A 25,223-nucleotide genomic window follows, 5' to 3' on the forward strand; every position below is an offset into this window, starting at 1 on the left:
CCTCCAAACGCCTCCCACCAGCTGCTTGCTGCTCCACTGGCCATCCTGGGGCCTGCTGACCAACTGATCTGCAGCCAGCTCCAGGGCCATGGAACTTCTGTTGCTGGTGGGTGCTGAGCACCCCCTATTTTTTTTTTCTGTGAGTGCTTGAGCCCTGGAGCATCCATGGAGTTGGTGCCTATGATTGGCAGAAGAAAAGACCAAGATTCTCAACCCAGATTAAGATTCTTCAAATGCTGTCTAAAATTGCCTGCCAAGGAAGAAGCCTTTGATGTTCTGATTCTGCAGGTTGCTTGGCACCCTCAACTACTGAGAGGTGAGGGGACTCAGCACCTTGCAGGATTGAGACCTGAGTCATGTCCTGAAAATCAGATTTGGCCTCTGATTGGCAAATGACATGATGTTCATTCCAGAGCTGAGGGTCTTCTACTGAGAATAATATGCCTCCACAGATGTATTCATTTAGGTGCTCAGCAAAAATTACCCAACTGACTTCATCTGTTTCATCATGATGACAAAATAATATTACTAAGCAGCTCACATAAAAGCATTAGGATGTGACAAGATATAGTCTAGTGGATTGAATATGGACTGGAGGCCAGGAATGCTAATCCTGGCTCTGCCACTGACTCACTTTGTAGCCTTGAGCAGTCACCTAACCTCCTTATTGTCCTTCTCCCCTTTGTAAAACAGAGCTAATAATACTGGTTTACATATCTCACTGAGGTGTGGGAATAACTAATTAATGTTTGTAATGCTTTGAAAATAAAAAATTGTATACACGTGTTCAATGTTGTTATTAAGGATTAGCAAACAAACAGGAAACATGCATCCGACAAAGTGGGTATTCACCCATGAAAGCTCATACTCCAATACGTCTGTTAGTCTATAAGGTGCCACAGGACTCTTTGCTGCTTAAATAGGAAACAGTCATCATTTAGACACTACAGTTCTTCAGCAGCATAAAGAGCAGAAGCAGTTGCTAGTGTAAGCTCAGCAACATCCCTTATGTGGATAAATAGATAAGAGCTGGCTTTCTATATCTAGATCTGACACTGACTACCTCTGTGATCGTGGGCAAATCCTTTCACCTCTCTCTGCCTTATTTTCTCCATCTGCAAAAGGAGTGACTATTCTTGTAAAGTGCTTTGAGCTCAATAGATGAAAAGTCTCATTTATAGATAAGAAGTGTTAGTATTATTTCAAGCAACAAAGAGTCCTGTGGCACCTTACACACTAACAGATGTATTGGAGCATAAGCTTTCGTGAGTGAATACCCACTTCATCAGACACAGTATTATTTCAGTGTATTAACAATTTGGCGACCTTCCCTTCATACAGAATGTTTTTTTGGAATAGGATCTGTGTGAAAAACCTGGCTTGCTTTTATGGAATATTGTTTACTATTTCAGTTATTCATATTTTGTAGGTGCATGGCAGTACAGCAATTAAATATCCTCCAACGTAGATACTAAAAACAGACCCCAGGAAGTGAGAACCTTCTCATCCTGCTAGGCATACCCCTATACCATACCATACACCACCCAACCTACCACACAGTCCCTTGGAAAAGCCTTGGAAAAAAAGTTTGTTATGTAGTGTACTCTAAAGAAGACAAGTATCAGAGGGGAGCCGTGTTAGTCTGGATCTGTAAAAGCAGCAAAGAGTCCTGTGGCACCTTACGGACTAACAGACGTATTGGAGCATGAACTTTCATGGGTGAACTACCCACTTCGTCGGATGCATGCATTCACCCACAAAAGCTCATGCTCCAATACGTCTGTTAGTCTACAAGGTGCCACAGGACTCTTTGCTGCTTCTAAAGAAGACAAAATCCAGATACTGGCACAACAAAGTGAGAAATGCATTCCAGAGCCAAGTATCCCTCGCCAATAAAACCTGCCTCCAGCTCACTACTACTTGCCAGAGGGCTACAATCTTGTGGCCTTAGATAGGGCCGTCCTTAGGATTTATGGGACCCTATGCAGTATTATTAAACTGATGCCCCTATGCCCAATGGCAGTCTGGGCTCTGAGCCCGGTGGGGGAGGGACGAGGCAGCAAAGGATACCGAGACTCATGGCAGCAGAGATTCACAGTTCCCCGCAGAGAACCTCGTACTCTCTCCCTCATGCATAATGTGCGGTGCCGATGCATTCGGCTCTGTGAATATGGCCCCTGCCTCAGGAGACTGCAGTGCGCACTCGGTGTGTGGGAGCCGACCCACTCTTACCTACTGTCATGGGCAGTGGGTGAAGCTGCTGCTTGGGGAGGCTAGTTCCCCAGACCACATGTGGCCCTGCCTTTGCTGATACTCGCACCTTCTTGTCAACTGTTAGAAATGGGCCATCTTGTTTGCATTGGCCTCGTTAGCACTACAAAAGTAATTTTCTCTCCCTTGGTATTCACCCCTTCTTGTCAACTGTTGAGAATAGGCCACTTCCACCTTAATTGAATTGGCCTGTTAGCACTGACCCCCGACTTGGTAAGGCAACTCCTATCTTTTCATGTGCTAGAATATGTATTCTGTTTACTGTATTTTTCATTTCATGCATCTGATGAAGTGGGTTTTAGCCCATGAAAGCTTCTGTCCAAATACATTTATTAGTCTCTAAGGTGCCACAAGTACTCCTCGTTGTTTTTGATGAAGATACTGTAGGATGACAGGAGAGAGCTTTCCTGGCAGCTTAGTTATTCCACCAGCAGCAGCTCTCCCGCCAACATAGTGCTGTCTACATGGGGGTTAGGGGGGATTAAGGTCAGTATAACTATCTTCCTTAGGATGTGGATTTTTTCATACCCCTGAGCAAAGTAGTTATACCGAAGTAAGTGTGTAGTGTAGACCTGGCCTTATACTTTTACACTTGATTGCCAGAGTTTATGATCCTTTCTATTTTCATGAGTAGATTTTGACTTCCAATATTTAAAGGATGCCTTTTTGCCTTTAGCCATTGCTTTTACTGTGTTGGGTACCCACGATGGCATTTTTTTAATCTTTTTTTTTATTTGGATTACATATTTCATTTGAGCCTCTGCTATGGTGTTTTAAAAAAGTTTTCATGCAGCTTGTAGGCATTTCACTCTTGTGACTGTTCCTTTTAATTTCTGTTGAACCAGCATCCTCATTTTTGCGTAGTTGCCCTTTTCGAAGTTAACTGCTACTGTGGCTGACTTCTTTGGTGTTCCCTCTACTCCCAGGGATGTTAAATTTAATTAAATCAGAGTCACTATTACCAAGCAGTTCAGCTACATTCACCTCTTGGACCAGATCTTAGGCACTACTTAGGACTAAATCAAGAGGCGCCTTCATGGGTTCCAGGACTAGCTACTCTAAGAAACAGTTATTATGTTACATTGGGATACAAAGCCTGAAAGTAGTTTATTGATCCAGTGTGAGCATACTTGGCTGCTTGCATCAGTGCTGTCTGGTATATTTACAATTATATTTTGTGGCAGCATATGGTTTACACCTTAGTGATTTGGGGCTGATATTTCCCTTCCAGCCCCATCCGGCTCTGTGGTGCAATGGTTCACCTCAGACTGCTTCAGCAGGGCTCTGGAGACAGAGTCCTTCAGTATCAGGTGGTGCAAATACACATAAAATATTAAAACCCCTACGGAGGTGCCAAAGCCAGCTAGAGTTGCCAGGTTCCAGTTTTTGACTAGAACACTCAGTTGAACAGGGACTCTGGTGGCTCAGTCAGCATTGCTGACTGGGCTATTATAAGTCCAGTTGGCATTGCAGAGAGACCTGCAAGCTCCCTATCCTCCTGGGAAGCGGTGACTGGTCCTTCCACTCCTAGGCAGAGGGGCTGCCACCAAGTCTCTGCGTGCTATGAGTGTCAGGTTTGCTGCTCTTGACCCCAGCCTCCCAGAGCCCCCTCCTGCACTCCAAACCCCTCATTCCAAGCCCCACTCCCGAGCCTGCACCCTCAACCGGAGCCATCATCCCCTCCAACACCATAACCTCCTGCCCCAGCCTGGTGCCCCCTCTTGCACCCTGAAGCCCTCATTTCTGGACCCGCCCCAGAATCTGCACCCACAGCCCAGGATGGTACTCCTTCCCACACCCCAACCCTCTGCCTCAGCCCAGAGCCCCCTCCCACATTCTAACCCTTAGGCCCCACCCTTCAGCCCCCTCCTGCACCCCAACCCCTGGCCTCAGTCCAGAGCCCCCTCCCACACTCCAAATCCCTCGACCACACCCAGCCCCCTCTCCTCCACCGCAGAGTTCGGACCTCCAGCTTGATCCCTCCCCCTCCCTTTCCTGCCCCTCAGCCCAGAGCCCCCTCTCACACTCTGACCCCCCCCCAGCCTGGACCCCCTCCTGCTGAAAGTGAGCGAGGGTGGGTGACAGTGAGCTATAGGGGCGGGGCCTCAGGGCAGGAGGCGGGGCAAGGGCGTTAGGTTTTGGGCAGTTCGAACGATTGGCAACGGTAAAGCCCGGCCCCTGGCTCCGGCCCGCCCCGTCTCACTACGTCAGGCTCTGAACCTGCTACAGAATTTAATTGCTGGCGCCAGCTGTGGCCTGGGTTGAACTTGAGGCTTGACTCCAAGCGCCGCCCCCTCTTCCCATGTGTGGCTGGATCCGCCCTGTCTCCCGGCTCTGTACTGCCCTGGCGGAAACCCTTCCGCGCAAAGCTCCGTCCCAAAGCTAATACAGCGCCTGCACTCGCTCTACCGCACCTCCAACATGGCGTCGCAGCGGCACGTCCGTGCCCAGACACAACATGCCCGCCGCTACTGTCAGCTCACTTTATCACGTGACCTCCGGCCTCTCTCCCTCCCTCCCCTTTGGGACGATGGGGGCGGTTCGCCGAGAGGCCTAGCCCCTGTCAGGTGACCACCGGCTGGCGTGGTCATATGACAATGGCTGGCGGATGGTTGTAGCAGAGTTGCTGTAGGAACGGGCTGGCTGCTATGGACGCTGCTGGAGGGAGGCGCGTACGGTGTCCGGATTCCCCTCGCCGGGCTGGCGCTCCCTGTGGGCGGGCTCTGCTGTGGGGCTGGGCCCTGCTGGGCTGCGCCTGGGGCCCTCGCCCCCCGGGGGCTGCTGCCGCCCCTTTCCTAGCCGGCTACGCGCTGGACGATTCGGGCGGGCTGGGCCGTGAGTTCGACGGCATCGGGGCCGTGAGCGGCGGAGGGGTGAGAGGGGGTGGGCAGGGAATGAGGGGGTGTGGGTGGGACAGGGGTGGATAGAGGGCTGGAGGGAGTGGGAATAGGGGTGAATGGACGCCTGTCGGGGCAAGAGGGATGGGGAATAGATGGGAGTGAGGGCTGGAGGGAGGGAAGGTGGGCTGGAGAGAGATCAGACCCGTAGGCAAATTTCTGGGTGGCCATTGTGCTTTTGTGTGGGGTGAAGAGGATTTCCCTGAGGTGACAGTCTCTTGTGCTGTCTGTGCATGAGGCCTGCCCCTCGGATTTGTAATGCAGAGTGAAGGGTGTCATCTAAGGCAGTGGTTCCCAAACTTGTTCTGCTGCTTGTGCAGGGAAAGCCCCTGGCTGTCCGGTCCGGTTTGTTTACCTGCTGCATCCCCAGGTTTGGCTGATCGCGGCTCCGGGCCAATGGTTCGCTGCTCCAGGCCAATGGGAGCTGCAGGAAACAGCAGCCAGCACATCTCTTGGCCTGCGCTGCTTCCAGCAGCTCCTAGCTGAAACTGTGGATGCAGCAGGTACACAAACCGGTCCGGCCTGCCAGGGGCTTTCCCCACACAAGCAGCAGAACAAGTTTGGGAACCACTGATATAAGGAAAACAAGAAAAATAATAGCATAGTGAAATTCAGAAGAATGAGCAGGTGTCCATGTGTGATGATGCATTGAGGGGAATGGGATGGGGGTATTGTTGCCTGTCAAATTCAGGTGCTAAAAACATGGCACCAAGTTAGTGTTGGAGGGAGATGAGAGATTCCCTACATTTGAGTAGCAGGTCTTGTCTGAGAATAGCATTTGAGGCTGAGGAATGGTGTGGGAGAGTGCTTCTTGTTCTCCTTTTTCTTCTTGCAAAAAACATGTGGGATGTGTGTTTGCTGCGGTCTGTTTCTGGTTAGGATGATAGGAGATTCTTAAGGACAAATTAATCTTTGGTGTAACTCCATTGAAATCCTGGGATTAATTTTATTCTTGACCTACATTTAAAAGAGTTCCCTTCATAGTTTTTAAAATATTTATACCACCAAATGACCAGTAATTTTCCAGGGATTTCTTCCAGTCCAATGATAAGTGTCATGAGCGCCATTCAAGCTCTACTGTGATACATAATTGGCACTTCTCTGGAGTTAGCTTGGACACACAGGCTGATTTGGGTTTAGGAGGAAGAAAAGCAGGGAAAACTTTTAGAGGAAAGAAAACCACATTAGTAGGAAATAGGTTTTTGCCTGGGAAAATTTTCCTGTCTCATCATGCCCATGCTAGATCCCATTCTCTCCTCCCACTCCCTAATATATACTTCACAACACCATAGTGCTGCTGCAGAAAGCTGGAGACTAGTCATTTGTTAATGTCTTTCTACAGTAAATTTTGTGTCTTAAAGGGGTGTTGAGTTTTTGTGGTATCTGGCTGGCTGAGTCCCTGCTGACATGATTCCTTAGTTCTTGGTGGGATTTAAGTGTGCTGTTAGTTATGTTAGGTTGCCTAGAACCTTAGATAGGAGGCTCTTTACTATTTTAAATCCAAATAAAATATAAAATAACTCTAAATATGGTCTTTTGCCTTTGTTCTTTTTCAGGCCACCTCTCGACTTCTGGTGAATTACCCAGAGCCTTATCGCTCTCAGATTTTAGATTATCTGTTTATGGTAATAGTTCTATATTAGTAAGACATATCTCTAACCTCCTCTAGAGTTTTAATATGTACTCTATATGTACTCAGATTGAAAATGAGACATCCCGTCTACTCGCCTGAGGCATCTCCCTTTTCCCCCATCCTGTGTGAGGCCGTCGCCTGTTGCTGGAACCTCGAGGAGGGCCCCCTTAGGAGTCTGTCACCTGTGGCTAGAACTTTGCAGGGAGCCCCTTGTTGCTGCTGTTGCCTGTGGCTGGAACGCTGCCAAGGCCCCACTGGCTGTCAGCTCCAGACTCCTGCAGACCCTGGGGGCTGAAGCAGAGAATGTCAAGGAGGTCTTAGGAAGTCACGGATTCCGTAACTTCCATGACCTCTGTGACATAAATGTAGCCTTAATTATGGTTATTAATACAGTAACTTGAAGGTATGTCCTGTTTGTGTGGTGATAACTGTTTCTGGGACCTAAATTTTGAGGCTGAACAATCAACTCTTATTACTCCAAGGTGTGGTAGCTGCCAGGAGTAAACACCCTTCTTATGTTAAGAGGAAACAACTAATTATACTGAAATGACTAAACAATTTGAGGGTACTTCCTCTTGGTAATAACCATAATCTAGGCTAATCAACATCTTGTTGTTTCTGTTGGGAGTTTATTTAATTTTGGAAATAGCGATTACTGAGATTCCCTCTTATTGCTATTCTGAAATAGCTAATGATTAATTCTATTCTATTAAATATTTTGCGATATTGGGCTAGAACTAGAAGGTTTTTTTTTTTTTTTCCTAGTTTAAAGGTGGATAAAGTGAAGGGTTGAGGTGGTCATCACTATTGTGGGTAGTAAATTCTGAAGGCAATATTGAATCAGTGCAAAAGTATGTATACTTCATGACTTCTGAAAATTACTGTATATTTTAGTTGGCAATTGAAGAGTATCCTTGCTCTCTAACTTGCTAAGATTGTTCCATTTCAATAGAATTAATATCCTAAGGTTTGCCTAGGATGCAAGTTCAATTAGTTATGGTTCTGAATTCTTTAGATAATCTACTAAAACACTTTTATACCAGTAAAGCTGTCCATTTAGAGGTCTGTACCACTTAAACTATATCAATGTCTGCACTGATATAGTTAGAGCAGTACCAAAACTGAGAGGGCAACATACCACTTTCAAATAGATGTTCCCTTGGCTTCAGCCCTCTAGAGCATAGTTTCTGTGTTAGAGAGAGAGAAGTAGCTATGGAGGTTTTTGATGGGGAGTGGGGAAAAGACATGATGTAGCTGCTTTGCCTACTGTGTAGTCAGTCATCTGGAAAATGGTCTTTTTTGCCCTTTTTACACTGAATTTGGGAATGTAGCATATGACCTCTTATATGTAGAAATTACTTTACCCACTACAGAAATTAATCAGTTATGGTTCTGAATTGTTGAGATAAATGAATATAAGCACCTTTATGCCATTAAAACTGTCCATTTAGAAGGCTGTACCACTTTAACTATATCAGTGTCTAAACCAGGGGTCTGAAACGCGTGGGCTGCATGTAGAGTTATTTCCTGCAGCCCGCCATAGCTCCCTTGAAAAGGTGTCAGTGATGCGGCTCGCAGGCCAATGTACTAGTCCTCATTTGGCCCTCGTGGTGATTTAAGTTTGAGATCCCCGGTCTAAACTGATATAATTACATCAGTACCAACCCTCAAACTTGCAAACCTTTTTAGTTTTTTGAAGCAACATGTTCATTTTGAAATCTAGGCAACTTAAAATAGTATTGTCCTACATCAGCCTCTGGACCACCATACACATTTTTTGGCTTTACCTTGACATCTTCCTATTTTGTTAGCTTTGCTGTGCTAAAGATTCCAAACAGGGAAACACACTTATAACTCCAAGAGGGACTGTGAAACTGACTAGAAACCAAGTACTCTCAATTGCACAAAATAAATAAACTGTTAAAAGAGGAATAGCTTTTCCCTCTAATCTTTCAGTTGCATTAATCTTAGGCGATTGTAATAATAATGGGTAAAATATTCAGATAGAAATGTGATGAGGTTGATGATGATGCACTTTTTAGTTGGACATTCTTCTGCTTATAGTGGGAATCTATATTCATAGATATTTTTTTTCTCCTTTTTTAAAGCCAAATTTTGGTGCCTCTTTGCATATTCTGAAAGTAGAGATTGGTGGTGATGGACAGTCAACAGGTATGAATTCTTGAGGGACTGGGCTTACTGTTTTTATGTACATCATTCTTCTCTTCAAATGATGTGGCGATACAATAGATGAAATACTACCAGTTTAGTGATAACCATTGTGATAAACATTTCACCTCATTTGAAATAGCAAGGCTCTGCATGATACACTTGGGACTGCACTACCATGTCTAAAAATGTTTGCTGCTAGCAGGGTTCTAGTACCATTTCTCGAATTGGTGTGGGGAGGGTCTTTTTTTACATGAGAACTGTGGTACAGACTGTTACTTAGTATGGGTATGTCTATACTACCTGCCGAATCGGCGGGCAGCAATTGATCCAGTGGGGGTCAATTTATCGTGTCTAGACTAGATGCAATAAATTGATCCCCAAATGCTCTCCCATCAACTCCTGTACTCCACCGCTGCGAGAGGCGCAGGCAGAGTCGACGGGAGTGGCAGCAGGCGGCTCGCTGCAGTGAAGACACCATGGTGAGTAGGTCTAAGTACGTCAACTTCAGCTACATTATTCATGTAGCTGAAGTTGTGTAACTTAGATCGATTTCCCTCCCTCTAATGTAGACCAGGGTGGTGAAACCCCACAGTAACACTAGTCCAAATCTTATATGAAAAGGAACTTCTCATTCTTATGATATAGTGTAGTTTGAACTGAACTCTTGGTTTCATAACAAGTTTCCTCCTTTTCTCTCCCCATGTGTTTCTCTTGCCCCCAAGAAGTAAACATGCAGTAATCTGTGCCACGCTGCCTGTTGTTTCTCAGTTCAGGGTCCTTGCATAATGGTGAAAATATTTTTTTTTCTCCTCCTGATACTATTGTGATAATGTTCATGCAGTGATTCCTCAGCCCAAAATAATATTGAAGATAGACTTAGCGTCACAGTAATTGGGGAATATAAAAGATCTACTGGATCATTAGATCAATCCTTCTGCAAGTCTCTGCATAGTCTCTTTGACAGAAAACATGTTCATGTTAATCTGATACTGTACTTGATCATGGTCAACAGACATAGGCTATGTTTGTACTTATGTGGCATGTAGAATACAGACACTGCATGTCAATAGCAGTGTAGATAGTGAACTGCGGCTTTGTAGAGTATTGCATTACACAACTGAACCCCCAGGGTATATAGCCTGCACACTCAAGCTCTGCTTCCCATATCAACACTACTATTTTTAATGGTGTAGTGTCTAGCTGCCTCCCCACTGCCTGAGTCTTTCCCTGTCACAGTTAAAGTCTCCGGCAGGGGAAAATTGTGGGGAAAGGATATGGCAGCTCCCCCCTGCTGGAGCATTTCCTCACTGGCAGTGAAAGCTTCTGGCAGCAGTTATCTGCTAGAGTCTTTTCCTGCTGCTGGAGTCTTTTGCTGCCATGTGTAGCTACACACCGCAGTGACAAGAATGGACACAGCCTACCTTTCAGTGCAGTATGTAGCTATGTGTGTAGTGCCTATACTCTACATCAGTGGTTCTCAAACTAGGGCCGTTCAGGGAAGGCCCCTGGTGGGCTAGGCTGGTTTGTTTACCTGCCGTGTCTGCAGGCTTGGTCGATTGTGGCTCCCACTGGCTGTGGTTTGCTGCTCCAGGCCAATGGGGGCTGCAGGAAGCAGCACGAGCCGAGGGAGTTTGAGAACTACTGCTCTTCATGCCACTGTAAGTATAGCCACAGAATAACATCTGCACTGCAATCAAAGGTGTAATTGCAACATGGCGACGTACTTGACTAGCTTTAATTTAGATAGCATAAGTACCAATAGCAGTGCAGTTGCTGCAGCATGGACTGTAGAAGCCCACCCAGGACTCTGGGTACTTACTTAGACAGCTAGCCCATGGTGCCTGTGGCTTCACTGCTATCGATACTTGCACTAAATAGATTAAAGCTCGCTGGGGTATATCTACATGTGCTGCAATCACACCTCCACTTGCAGAGGTGATGTACTCTAAGAGGGAGGGATGGCTAGTCTTTCATGTTAGCTTCCAATTTCACTTTGCTTTCAAATTTACTTCAAAGAATTCATGAACTGTGCTTGCGGATGTGCCTAGATATTATGGTGATGAGTAATACACCTCTACCCCGATATAACGCTATCCTTGGGAGCCAAAAAATCTTACCGTGTTATAGGTGAAACCGCTTTATATTGAACTTGCTTGATCCACTGGAGTGCGCAGCCCCCCCCCCCAGAGCACTGCTTTACCGTTTTATGTCCGAATTTGTATTCTATCGGGTCGTGTTATATCGGGGTAGAGGTGTATTTAAAAAAAACCCTAAGATACATAGGAATTTTGTCATGACACAGAAAACAATTAGTGAGATATCTTTGTTGTTTCCTCTGTAGATGGTACTGAACCCTCCCACATGCACTATGAAAACGATGAGAATTATTTCCGGGGCTATGAGTGGTGGCTAATGAAAGAAGCTAAAAAGAGGAACCCCAACATTAAATTGATTGGTAAGGACTTGAGTTTTCTCAGTGTTCTGTCTTCCTGTTTTCAAATATGATTTCATACCTGACTCATTCTTAATTGGTTCCTCCAATTTGCCTTCCCTCTCTTTTTAAAGAATATTTTATTGTGTGAATTTTGTAAGGTTTTATTGTGACAACGCCTTGTGTTTGGTGTGTGGGCCCCCCCCCCTTCTCCCCAGTGCTGGGTGATATTTCTTTGGCCTAAAATAACTATACTAAAACAGTCAGTATGAGAGTGTCACGCTGTGAGAGCCAATGGCAAGAGACAATAAATTCAAGACTAAGAATCCCCCACATTATGCATGCTCATTCTTCCTTTTTCCCAGGTACCCTTTTTAGGAGGAATCTTTTCTAATCCTACATACAATAAACTAACTTTTCATATCTTCCAGGACTCTCTTTATTTCCTTCAGACTTCTATCAAATGCTTTCGAAAACTAGCTTAAACAAATGTGCTTTGACTTCTGATTTTCACCTCAGATGGGTAGACAAGTTCTGTAACACCTTCACTATTCTGTTCAATTCAAGTCAGAGCCCTGTGTCTCCAGCTGTGGAATCTACCTGTTGCCACTGAAATGTGTTCCAAAACAGAAGTTGTCATTTAAACTAAAAAATGGTTTCTGTTCTTTTATGGCTGCAAAGAAAATGTTCCAAACCTGAACTGAATGTAAACCAATGCAGTGATTTGGAGTGGGTGTCTGAGTTACCAAGCTCATGTGTAATTCCATAATTCCAAACCCACCTCCCATGTGCCAAATGACCCCAGAATTCCTTACTCTATGGCCAAAACCTCCGGCTTCCCCTCTGACACATCTTTAATCCAGTTCTATGATGTTAATTCTTAGTCAGTCTATGGCAACTTGAAAATGAGAGACTTAGAGGCAGAGTAAATTAAATTGAATTTAATATCAAAATAATGAAAAAACCCTATATTTGTATATGAAAATGAATAATATAAGTAAAAAGCTTCATTGACAAATTGACTGCAGGTTGCTGTTGATTTTCAAATCTACTTCATCAAAGCCTTAACTACAGAATCTTCCTGGAGGGCTGATAGCCCCACCTTGCCATTGCACCACTGCTATGCTCACACCAAAGTTGCCCCTAAAACGTACAGGAGCAGCTGGAGGAGGAGCTCTCTTCCTCCTCCCCAAGGTCCCGTGGCTGCAGGGTCGGCAGAGCTATCCCCCGTCCCTCATTGTAACGAATCCCTAGCTATACTAAACAAATCACTTGGATCCCCAGGGGTTCGTTATAGTGAGGGTGTACTGTAATTTATGTCTGCACTATTTATTTATTCAGTTTATACAGTTTGCCTGTTTGATAAACTCCAGAATGAACATTCGTATTGCAAAATAAATGTTGCCGAAATAAGATTGCATACACATAGGAAAATCTCTCCAACCACAGGTTTACAGCAAGTCTATTGTCTTTAAGTGTTAACATATTTGCTATTTTAATCTCCTTAATGGCTGAAATCATTCTGAGTTGTTGTAAGCCAATCTCTATGCTGTCTCCCTCCTATTTGATCACTGATTTACTGTCACACCTGTTCTGATACCTTGCTCTCATGCATTTCTTCACCTGTGTAAATGACCACACTGCCTTCTCTGCCCTCTGAACCATTTGCACTGTCTCAGTTCTGACTGAAAAAGTTGCCTACGTCATGAATTATGCTGTTTTTTAGTTTAATGTTGCTTAATAGTTTATAGTCAGGAGTATTTGGAGAGAACCGTCTTTGTATATTAAGAATGAGTGAATGATGGAGCTCTTCCTCCCATAGGGAAATTTAATGGTGCATCACTGCAAGGGGCATGAACTATATTACTGTGGGAGTGCCTAGAGTCTCCAAACGAGGATCAGCAATCCGTTGTGTTATATAAACATAGAGTAAAAGACAGTCCCTGTCCTGAAAAGCCCACAGAAATTTTGGAAGCAGAATTCTTTAATTTTTTTTTTTAAATAATTGTTAAAAAGGAAACAGACCAGTTATGGTACAAGAATTAAAATAGGACCAAATCCTCTTGCCTTACTCGAGAGATCAGTCCCATTCTCTGTAGTGGGCTAAAAGCCTATGGTAAGCAGGATCAGACTCCTGTGTTTAGATACAACAGAATGTATTGCTTGATCCTGCAGTTCAAGAATAGTGGGTTGGTTTGTTTATTTTTTTACTAGATGTAACTCATCATTTGAGCCGTCAAGCGTGAGATGTTGGGTAGATGATTGTCATAAACATAAGAACATAGGAACGGCTGTACCAGGTCAGACCAAAGGTCCATCTAGCCCAGTATCTGTCTACCGACAGTGGCCAATGCCGCGTGCCCCAGAGGGAGTGAACCTAACAGGCAATGATCAAGTGATCTCTCTCCTGCCATCCATCTCCATCCTCTGACAAACAGAGGCTAGGGACACCATTCCTTACCCATCCTGGCTAATAGCCATTTATGGACTTGACCACCATGAATTTATCAAGTTCTTTTTTAAACGCTGTTATAGTCCTACCCTTCACAACCTCCTCAGGTAAGGAGTTCCACAAGTTGACTGTGTGCTGCATGAAGAAGAACTTCCTTTTATTTGTTTTAAACCTGCTGCCTATTAATTTCATTTGGTGACCCCTAGTTCTTGTATTATGGGAATAAGTAAATAACTTTTCCTTATCCACTTTCTCCACACCACTCATGATTTTATATACCTCTATCATATCCCCCCTTAGTCTCCTCTTTTCCAAGCTGAACAGTCCTAGCCTCTTTTATCTTTCCTCATATGGGACCCTCTCCAAACCCCTAATCATTTTAGTTGCCCTTTTCTGAACCTTTTCTAGTGCCAGTATATCTTTTTTTGAGGTGAGGAGACCACATCTGTACACAATATTCGAGATGTGGGCATACCATGGATTTATATAAGGGCAATAATATATTCTCCATCTTATTCTCTATCCCCTTTTTAATGATTCCTAACATCCTGTTTGCTTTTTTGACTGCCTCTGCACACTGCGTGGACATCTTCAGAGAACTATCCACGATGACTCCAAGATCTTTGTCCTGACTTCTTGTAGCTAAATTAGCCCCCATCATATTGTGTGTATAGTTGGGGTTATTTTTTCCAATGTGCATTATTTTACATTTATCGACATTTAAATTTCATTTGCCATTTTGTTACCCAATCACTTAGTTTTGTGAGATCTTTTTGAAGTTCTTCACAGTCTGCTTTGGTCTTAACTATCTTGAGCAGTTTAGTATCATTGCCTAAAGATAGATTCTTAGGTGGAAAGATTTCACTAAAGATGTGCAACTTGTGCTAGATTCTCAGCCAGTGTAAATGAAGCATAATTTCATTGAAGTCAATGGAACTACATTGATTTGCAATGAGGATCTTTCCTTAAATCTTTCAGTTAATATATGCGGTGGCTTGCTCTTGTTTCTTACTGATGTATGCAGTGCACCTAATTAACTGTCCTTCTCTTCTGATTTTTCTCTTTTTAGGGTTACCTTGGGCATTTCCTGGATGGATAGGGAGGGGTCAGAACTGGCCCTATAATCATCCGGATGTCACTGCTTACTATATTGTTTCCTGGATTCTAGGCGCCAAGCAGTATCACAATTTGGACATTGATTATATTGGGGTCAGTAAAGTACACATCTCAAATTTCTGTTTGTCTGTTTCATAATTGTTATTTTCTAGTCCCCGATTTTGATTCTCATCTCCCAGTTACTCTGTGGCAGCCAGTTAACAAATCATTCCATATCCAGAGCCTTATATTTGCCTCTGGTTTCTGGTGGAGCAGGCAAAAGTCACATGGGCTGGCTTTGTTTTGCTATTCTTAGTGGATGCAATGCTGATTTTCAACATTTGAGGGTTCCATACTCTAAACTGTATAAAATGGATGTCTGACTTTGTCTTGTTCAGGCTGAAGTTCGTAGAAGTAACTCAAAATGTATTAAGTGAGGTTTGAAAACTTTCCAAACCTAGGTTATATGACCTATATCAGGGATCAGCAACCTTTGGCACACAGCTTACCTCTATTTACCTGCCGCATCCGCAGATTCGGCCGATTGCAGCTCCCACTGGCTACAGTTCGCTGTCCTAGGCCAATGGGGGTGGCGGGAAGCGGCGGCCAGCACATCCCTCGGCCTGCACTGCTTCCCACAGCCCCCATTGGCCTGGAGCGGCAAACCGCGGCCAGTGGGAGCCACGATTGGCGAAACCTGCGGACACGGCAGGTAAACAAACTGGCCTGGCCCACCAGGGTGCTTACCGTGGTGAGCTGTGTGCCAAAGGTTGCCGATCCTTGACCTATATAATGCAGTGATGTGCAGACAATATTTTGCAAAGGAGCAGCAACATACAAGTTCCCCCTTAGCTTGTGATAAACTAAGTAATCCTGAGGTGCACGTGTTTGTAAGAGAGTAGAGGGACTGTGCTGTTTATTTTCTCATTTAAACAGATTCATTCTTATAGCTAGAATGAAGGAAAGTGGCAGATCACCTGAGATCTGGGAACTTTGCCTCTGATTTCAGGGAATTTCACCCACATGTTATACGACTGAACTTAGTCCACTGACTATTTTGAAGCTGTAGCAGTGTGCTCAACTTGTTAAATATGAAGGGGTGGAAACCTAGTTTGGAATTCTGAAACTGTGGTCCATGGACCCCAGAGTTCACACACACCTTTCAGCAGCACAGAGAATGTGCTATCTGATTTGTTTGCCTCTACTGGAGGCTATTTCCACCCCTGGATATTGTTAAGTCTTTGCTGCCTGGGTAGATTTTTATATCCCCCATGGTCAGTAAATGAGGACAATACTTCTGAAGAGCAGTTTTATTTCTGTTTTGCCTTAGGAATATTCACTTCCCTGAGAATAGCATGAAGTGCTTGGTGTCTAAATGTTCCATAATTATTTGAGTTATGCTGTGTTTGGCTTCAGCATTATATATTGTACAGTAAACAATGTTTGACCTTTATAAAGTTGGTAGAAGTATTTCTAAGTGGAAGCCTCATTTCAAAAAATCATATGCTCTTGGTGATATTTTGTGTGGTAGAACTCTTTGGTCATGGTGTCTTAAAAATGGGGAAATAGCGAAGACTGTATTGAGCAAGAGAAAGTTGTTGCCAGTAAGCTGTTTAACAGTTTCATAGCCACCTCTTCTTCCCTTTAGTCTTGCAGCACATGTGGTACAGATTAGATACCATCAATTGTCATCTTAATATATGATGAACTTCAGAAGTCTTTTCAATACATGTATTTTGATGGGACTTTTGAAATCAGTCCAGTAACGTTAGAACATGCAAGTGTAAACCTGCAGTCATAGGCTTGTGTAAATGTAGAAACCTACTAATAGGCAAGTTATTCCTTTTCAGAAGGAAGATGGTAGTTCTGTCTTGGGGCCTTTGAACTTTAGTTAAAGCTGCTGCCTTTAGAACCAATAACAAAAACAAGTGGAGTTGCTCTCTCCTTACACAAGAATCTGAAACCACAGAATTCAGTTACAATAGTGGCTGTATAATTTTACAGATTAAAACTTTCCTTTTTTGTATTGATGCGATTAATTTTACTGTTCAGACTAATACATTTATTTTTGAAATTGCTTTCTATGTTCTGTTCTATAGATATGGAATGAAAGGTCATTTAGTAGCAAATATATCAAGGTATGTAATGATTTTATCTCTCTCATATTTTATGTACAGTGCTACTATATTTTATCAGTATGTGTACATGACTTTTGAAACTTAGAAATAAAGTGTTTTTGGCAGTTGTATGTAGGTTGACCAACTCTTCTGAATTTGACTGAGTTAGGGTCCAATTCTGCAAGTAGAGCCCTGCGCGAGACTATTTTTTAATCCTACTCCTATCTCGCCCTGCAATACCCACTCCCACCTGCTCCTGCATTGTTTCTTGATTATCCTATTCCCACTTGCAGAAACCTAGATCCCACAAATCCTGCAAGAGACAGATTCCCCCATGTTACACTTAAAAAAATCCCCAAAACCCCACGGTTGTTTTATATATAAATGGAATTTGGACACAATTTTTATCACTAAAGGAATAAAACAAATCTTGCTTAAACCATGTAAAAATACTTTCTCTCCTGTTTAGAAAGAGAGTTGACGTCTATTATATCTCTTGCTTAAATATAAGTACACCTCTACCTTGATATAACGTGGTCCACGTTATAGGTGAGACCATGTTATATCAAACTTGCTTTGGCCCCCCAATTCCTTGTTCCCTGACTGCTCCCTCCAGAGACCCCCATCCCTAATCACCCCAAGGACCCCACCCAACTCCTCTGTCCCATGACTGCTCTGACCTCTATCCATCCTCCCCCTCCTCCCCTTCCCCCCCTTCCCCTGACAGGCACTCACCGGCAGTGGTGAGAAGCAGAGCAGCCTGGCTGGCCCAGCCCACACCACTCCACCACCTCCCAGCCACGGTGCTCCGCTTCCCGCTGCCGGTGAGTGCAGGGAGGTTGGGGAAAGGATGCCCCCCTCCCCTTGCACTCACCTGCGGCGGGAAGTGGAGCGACATGGCCCCAGCCCTGTTGCTACGGGGCAGCTGGGGAAAGGTCCTGCACTCACCTGCGTGGCGGGGAGTGGAGCTGGCTGGGGCTGGGCTGCTCTGCTTCCCGCTGCCAGTGAGTGCGGGGAGGTTGGGGGAAAGGACGCCCTCCACACTCACCTGTGGCCGGAGACGGAGCAACACGGCCCCAGCCTGCTCCACTCTGCCACCTTCCAGCCGCCGTGCTCCGCTTCCTGCCACAGATGAGTGCGAGGAGGTTGGGGAAAGGATGCCCCCCATACTCACCTGTGGCGGGAAGTGGAGCGCTGCAGGCTGGGAGCTGGCGGAGTGCAGCGGACTGGGGCTGGGCTGCTCCGCTTCTGCCACTGCTGGTGAGTGCGGGGGGGTTCCCTTCACCCCCCCAAGTCACCTCCCTGAGCAACAAGGCCAGGGCGAGGGAAGTAGAGCGGGCTGCTCCCGGCCCCCTGCTAATCCCTCGGGCCACTCTGGGACTGTGGGGCCCCCAAAAGTGCCCTCCCACAGCTCCTGCCCCCCAGACCCGGGGAGAGCCCCTGAGCACTTGCGAGACCCTCTGCCCCTTATTGAACCCCTCAGCCCCGGCCTGTCCCGGCACCCTTAACACGCTGCTCAGAGCAGCGTGTCGGAGCTTTACCACCTTGCATGCGAACCCGCCTTATATCAGGTCACGTTATATCGGGGTAGAGGTGTATTAAAACCTTTTATTTAAAAAAAATTGCTTTACGTTGCTGAAATTCTATTTATGGCAAACTGACAAGAGATTTAGTGTTTTTTCTGAAAATTACTGCAGTCTGTTTCTCCCCCCCAAATCCCACCCACAACAAAGTACATTTTTCCTGCTCCCACTATTATGGCAATGGGTCCTGCAGGATCCCAGTCCTGCTGCAGGGCTCTGCCTGTAAATACATTGCCCACTGAACTCCCTTTGTCTCCCATAGTGGTTCCAGGCGTGAAGTGCCTTCAGGGTCAGATCCTTCTCTTCAAATTTAGTTGGCTGAAATAAAATTGCTTTGAAGTCAGGATGGTATCACCTTAAATTGTGGATGGTAATCCTCTCATGTGAGGAAGTTACATATGGAACTCTCATCCCTAATGGAAACTCCAGTAGACACCATTAGGATCCTTCAGGGTGGTCACTATTGATTTCTATTGGCTGCTACCAAAGGGCCTGTGGACCAGTAGACTTGTTGCATGTTCTAAAACCTAGTTGCCAACTGGAACCAGTTGAAAATCTACAGAACTTCCACTGGGAATGATAACATCATCCTTTATCTTACCACCATAGAACTCATGCTACCAATTATAAGTTCTTACTGAAACGTAGAGTATATGTTTAATTCTGTTTGTCATGGTTGAAGTGAAAGTTTTCTCACAAATACTCGTGATGCCTAATCACGGGAACTACATTGCCACTTTCAAAGATAAATTCTGCAAGAGGCCAAGCTTCTTCAACACCCATTAAAATAAAGGGAAGTTAAAGTAGCTCAGCCCTTCACATGACAAGGCCTTAATGGTGATTCAAAACCCAAAACACTTACCCTTGACAGAAGATGTGCAGTAGGGCATGTAACATGAAAGTAGAATTTTATTAAGGCAGATAAACGGTTTCTACCTTAAATTCAATTATCTTTTGTTGCATCTTAATCTTTAGGAAATAAAATTCATTTTTCTCTGTAATATTGGATTGGACTATCTATGGAGTGACATTGAATTTCCCACAGATGTGAACAAGGATTGGATCCCAGACTATATTACTCTATTAATTATAGAACTGCTATAGATCTTTGTTTGCCGTAGAGTTTCATAGTTTTTTCTACACATGATTATATTAGAACTGAGTCAAGCCAATAGTTCTAATATAATTATTGGTTAACCTTAATATTGCTGGGTTTCATTCACTATATTGGACCTGAACAATTGGATAGATAATTTAAAAAAAATCCCCCACAGTTTCTATAATAATGTTGTTTTTTTGACTTCCGTATGTCTTAAGAAATTTGCCTGTGTTCATAAAGTTAACACTTATTTCTCTGTGTTCTTCGTGTTCACTTTCTTCTGTTATACAGAAAACTTTCCCTTTTTCACATTCCACCATTGCTTGCCATACAATTTTAAATCCAAGCAAAGCTAACCTGGCACTTCAGCAATAAAGGCCTCTATTCAGCCGTACAGACGTGCAGTCTTTGAGGCAGTTTTCTGGGAAAAGCTTTGTGGCCAATTGAATTATTTGACTTTTAACTTGGCCCAACTACATGCGAGTTCTTCTGAAACTAGATTTTGTTTATCCCATACACCTATCATTAGAAAAATGCTGTCGGTTTACTCTGAAACCACAGAGTATTTTAGTTAACTAAGTCTAAACCTGTCCCCACTAATAGGATAGATCACTTAAGTCAACATCTCTCTCCTTAAAAAGGAAACTATCTGCTCTTTGCTCAGGAGCTGGAGTTGGCTTAAATAGAGCACTGCTCACTCTTGAAAACAAAGGGCATGATCCTGCGAGGTGATGAGTGCCATTCACTGCCATTTAATTTAATAGGAGTTGAGGATACTGAGCACCTGTTGGGATTAAGTCCTTCGGCACAGTGTCCTCCATTGAGGAGGAGGATTTTTTATTGTACCATATACTAGCCTTACATTTGCAGTTCCTCATTGGTTATGGATAGGCTCTGATTGGATAAAGCATTCCTTAGACAAATGTGTCTTGTTCCTATATGCTGGATTTTACCTGATCTGCCAGGAGAAGAGAGGATTTTGTCTCTACTTCCAAGTGGGTATTTAACTCTTATGAAGAGGACCATAATAAACTATGCAGCTGCAATTTAGATCTGTCACTGTTTTAGTAGCTTGGCTTCCTAGACCCTCCAGATTTTGGACAAGATTCTGCCAGCCTTGCTCACCTTGAATAGTACCTGACTCAAAATAGTCCTATTGAAGTCCTAAAAGTAAATAAGGTTGGCAGAATCTCTCCCCATGATATGCAGTTGATATTATCCCTTAAACCAGTGGTCCTCAACCTGTTTATCATTGTGGGCTGCCGGTAGAGAACCATGGCATCCCCCACTCTAAAACTGTTTACAGTCCCCTATGCTCAGTGCCCCTGTCCAAAGCAGGGCTAGGAGTGGAGCCCTGAGCGTGGGCCAAACAGCTGGACCCTGTCGCCAAAATGTGGGGTCGGGACACGTGGCTAGCCAGCAGCTGGCCCAGGAGCGGAGTGCCCAGGGGGTCAGCAACCAAGACCCCAGAAGGGGGCCCAGGAAAGGAACCCCACCTAAAACCTGGGGTAAACCCCTAGCTCCCAGAGGCCCCCCCCAACCTATCCACAGACCCACTCTCCTGCCCCCTGCGGCACTAACTAGCCTCCTGCTGGCAGGACTGCTGGTGCAGGCTGCAGTACCCTGTCTTCCCCCTTAGCAAGACCTGCCAGACCAGAGCAGCAAATTTTGAATTTTTTTTTAGCACACAGCTGGGCTTCAGCTGTGGGCTAATTGGGCTGCATGCAGCCCATGGGCGATGCTTTGAGAACCACTGCCTTAAACCATAAGCCTTCTTAAGGACCACCTCTATAGTAGGTGGGATTAGCTTGGGAGAACAGCAGAGCAGCATTCCCTTTGAAATCTGTATGTACTCTCTCTGAAGTCATTCCTTTTCACAATAGCATGTGCTCAGGCAGAAACAGGAAAACCCATATAACATGGAAAATAAAATAGGTAAAGGTAACTGACAGCCAAAAATAGGTCAGATGTTCTGCTTGATTGGAAAAGCCTGTGGAACTGAACCCTCAATAGAGATGGTGTGCCAAGCAGAACAATGTTTTTATTTTCACAGAAATCTACCTTACCTGATCACTTAACAACATTAATTTGTCCTCCGATTCTTTCAGGCGTTTTCTTGGCTGTGTGTGCAATTTGTTGGCAGTAACTCTCCACCTACTTACGAGCTGAGTCCCGCTTATTGCCATTTGAGGGCTTCCTCACCCTATTCAGTTGGTTTGCCTTAAGCCATTGATCTGGAGGGATACTGAGTGTGTGGAGCAAACTGTGGAACAATGACAATGACATTGCATTCATTCCTTCTAGCTTTGGAAAAAAGCTGCTGAATTGGGAGTAGATTTTTTTCTGAGTGATAAGCAAAAAATTAGCTCTAGGAGTTCAGCTACTTATCACTCAAGAAATCTGCTACCTCTGTTCAGTGTGGTGTTGCACCTATCTTACAATGCTTCTATTTGCTCGTCAGCCATTTGAAAAATATTTCATTGTCATCATGCTAGCCATAACAGGGAATTTGCAAGTCTGTTAGTATAAATTTAAATTCTCTATGATCTTGCTAAGCGTGTTTTGAAGTATTCATCTTCCCTCCTTAGTTTGTTACTGCTTCTTATATTGTTAAGTAGAAAACAAAAGTAAAGGGGCAGGACACTAACTCATATATTTAAATTTTTTTTTTTAGAGATTTAACAACCTCTGGGATAAGTAGTTACAAAAAACAGGATTACTGATATATTTCCCGTAAGGAATATATGATGTTCACACATGGTGATATCATGTGATACGTTATATTTATCATGCTACTTGTTTTGCCCACCATTCTGTGTCCCTGATACTTATTCTGATGTTTCAAATCAGCATCTTCGACCTTTAAATTTACACCCACAGCATCTACATGGGGAAGTTACAGCACAGGTTGGTGTGCACTTCTATTCACATCCCTCTGAGTCTGAACTTCTGGGTATTGTAGACATGTCATTAAATCAGCTATCATATTTAAAAGTCCAGTTGTCACTGAAATAGTATTCTTCTGGCTTCACTCCCTTCCTCCTGCTGAAAATAATTACACCACTGAATTGGTAATATTCCATCCTTGTTGAGTTAAGAGGTTTTTGATCTTGTATCTTGCAATAACAATTCAGGGCTAGAAATGGAAGTGCTGAACCAATTATTAAAGAAGATTCCTAGTGCTTATGCTAGCCCATGAAAGGCCTGACATCTGACTTTTAAATGTGCAATATTATATGTAGTCATTTTCTATTTCAGCTGTGCAGAGCTCAGAAGGAATGCAGTTACTAATGGAGTCTGGATTTACATTTGGAGGGATTAAAAACATCCCAATTTTCAAAACATTTTTTTCCTATAACGTGTAGCACATTCAGAATAGGTGACTGTGTGATATGCTGTTAAAGATTTATCGACGTGAACTTGGAGTGACCTCTATTATGGCTTTTGCTCTTGTGAGTAATGCAGCCTCACCTGATTCATGCGGATAAAACCTGTATCACACTATACTTCATGTACTCCACATGTTGTATTAGCCCGGAAAAACTATTTTTTTTTCTTATCTAAAACTGAGTACATCATATCAACAGCTTCTGTAAGCTGAGGAATGAATAATTCTAATTAGGAGTGTAAACTGTAGAATCAGGTTTCTGGCATGAAAACTCCTGATTACAAGTTCAAAAAATGCTTTTAGGAAATGTTTTCTACCCTTGAGGATAAGTCCTATTTTCCATTAAATTCTGTAGCTTTTCTTGCTTTTTAACCGTCTCAGACAATGTTATAAGACTTGTATCCCTGCTATAGAACTATATAGTATGGTTCAAACCACCTAGAAAAAAGGATTTATTATTTTGTTAAATTCTAGAAGTTACCCTAAAAACCTATGTAGAACCCTGTTGGCTTCACCCCTATTAAATTGCATAGGACTTTTCCATAGATGTAATATTCACTGAAAACTCTTTCAAGGCCTGATCCTGCACCCTTTAAAGTCAATGGGAGTTCTGACATCAATGAATGCAGAATTGAGACCACAGTAAGTACAACAGTAATGTTGAAGAATGATTGACTGGCAGGTTTGAGAATGGTCTTTGGTTTGTCATCTTAGAAATGCCAAACAGACACTGGTAGACAAAGGTGCTGGAACTAGGGATTGTGGGGGATGCTGTTGCATCCCTGACTTGAAATGGCTTCCATTATATACAGCAAGATATACACTTTGGCACACAGCCCGTCAGGGAAATCCACTGGCAGGCTGGCACAGTTTGTTTATCTGCAGGTTCGGCCAATCGCAGCTCCCATTGGCCGCGGTTCGCTGTTCCAGGCCAATGCGGGCTGTGGGAAGCGGTGTGGGCCGAGTAATGTGCTGGCCACCGCTTCCCGCAGTCCTTATTGGCCTGGAATGGCAAACCACGCCCAGTGGGAGCTGTGATTGGCTGAACCTGCAGACGTTGCAGGTAAACAAACCGTCCCGGCCTGCCAGTGGATTTCCCTGATGGGCTGCTTGCCAAAGGTTACCATCCCTGATATACAGGGTTCAGAGTTTGGTTCAATGGCTCTCAGCACCCCCAATAGAAAAATTGTTCTGGCACCCCTGCTGCTAAAGCACCCACCTTGCATTCCTGATCACGTGGAAAATATGTGACGTGTATGAACTCACAGTTGTGCTCTTACCTGTTGAAACACTTACTGGATACATATTATTGCTTTTGGTCTAATATCCTTTGTGTTTGAAGGCTTGGTTAGATACAGTGCAGATCAGTTTGATTAGAATTGCTTAATGTTTCATTATGCTCCGTTTTTAGCATGTGAAGTTAGATTAGTTAATCTAATTGAATTACTTCCCTATGTTTAGAAAAGGAGACAAACCCAGAATTTTAGGAAGATTTACTTTGGAATCATTGGCAGAAAGTTATTCTACAGTTGTGTGAATATGTTTTAGTGAAGGTCATCTGTTCTGTAAACACTGGTCATCCATAATACTGTTCCAAGCTCTTGAATGAGTCATGATCTTTCTCACTGACAGACTAGTTACTGATAGTTTTTATATTTTAGGGCTAGTTGCTTATCAGCTATTTGTATTTTTAGGCTTGAACTTGTTTTGCTGTGTAATCCCAAGAATATTGCAGCTTCTTCTGTGGATAAAAAAGAAATATCCCCACATACTACTGTTTTACTCCAGTTACTCTCCACTTTACCTGTCCATAAGATTTTACAAGAAATTTTTTAAAGAGCTTATATAAACTAATCTTCAAGTGAGCGGAAGGAGTCTCCCATGAACCAGTATATGTACTCTTTCTATAGTACACCTCCATGCCACTTGAGAATAAGGGCACATCTCAGTCCTAAACTTTGTGTTACTAGGCTACTGGGTCAGATCTATACCTTTCTAAACCAAAGAAAATAAGTTGTGCAGTTTCTGGCTGAATTGGTAGAACCAAAAGGGAGGATAATTCCACTGTACGATCTTGGTTTAACT

General features: G+C 43.8%; 1 protein-coding gene across 2 annotated transcripts in view; it reads left to right on the forward strand.

Annotated features, from left to right (window-relative positions):
* The first annotated feature begins 4,859 nt into the window (after nt 1–4,859).
* GALC (galactosylceramidase) overlaps nt 4,860–25,223 on the forward strand; it is a 67,185-nt gene continuing 46,821 nt past the window's right edge. The window contains exons 1-6 of one of the 2 annotated variants that reach the window (XM_030558974.1): nt 4,861–5,144; nt 6,725–6,793; nt 8,910–8,973; nt 11,315–11,428; nt 14,926–15,065; nt 17,051–17,089. In XM_030558974.1, the coding sequence (XP_030414834.1) occupies nt 4,920–5,144; nt 6,725–6,793; nt 8,910–8,973; nt 11,315–11,428; nt 14,926–15,065; nt 17,051–17,089 (651 nt within the window). In that variant the 5' untranslated portion in view covers nt 4,861–4,919. Of the gene's footprint in view, nt 5,145–6,724; nt 6,794–8,909; nt 8,974–11,314; nt 11,429–14,925; nt 15,066–17,050; nt 17,090–25,223 lie in introns of both variants that reach the window. The other variant, XM_030558975.1, reaches the window with a different exon arrangement.

The sequence above is a fragment of the Gopherus evgoodei genome, chromosome 4 (assembly GCF_007399415.2).
Source record: "Gopherus evgoodei ecotype Sinaloan lineage chromosome 4, rGopEvg1_v1.p, whole genome shotgun sequence".
NCBI lineage: Eukaryota > Metazoa > Chordata > Testudines > Testudinidae > Gopherus > Gopherus evgoodei.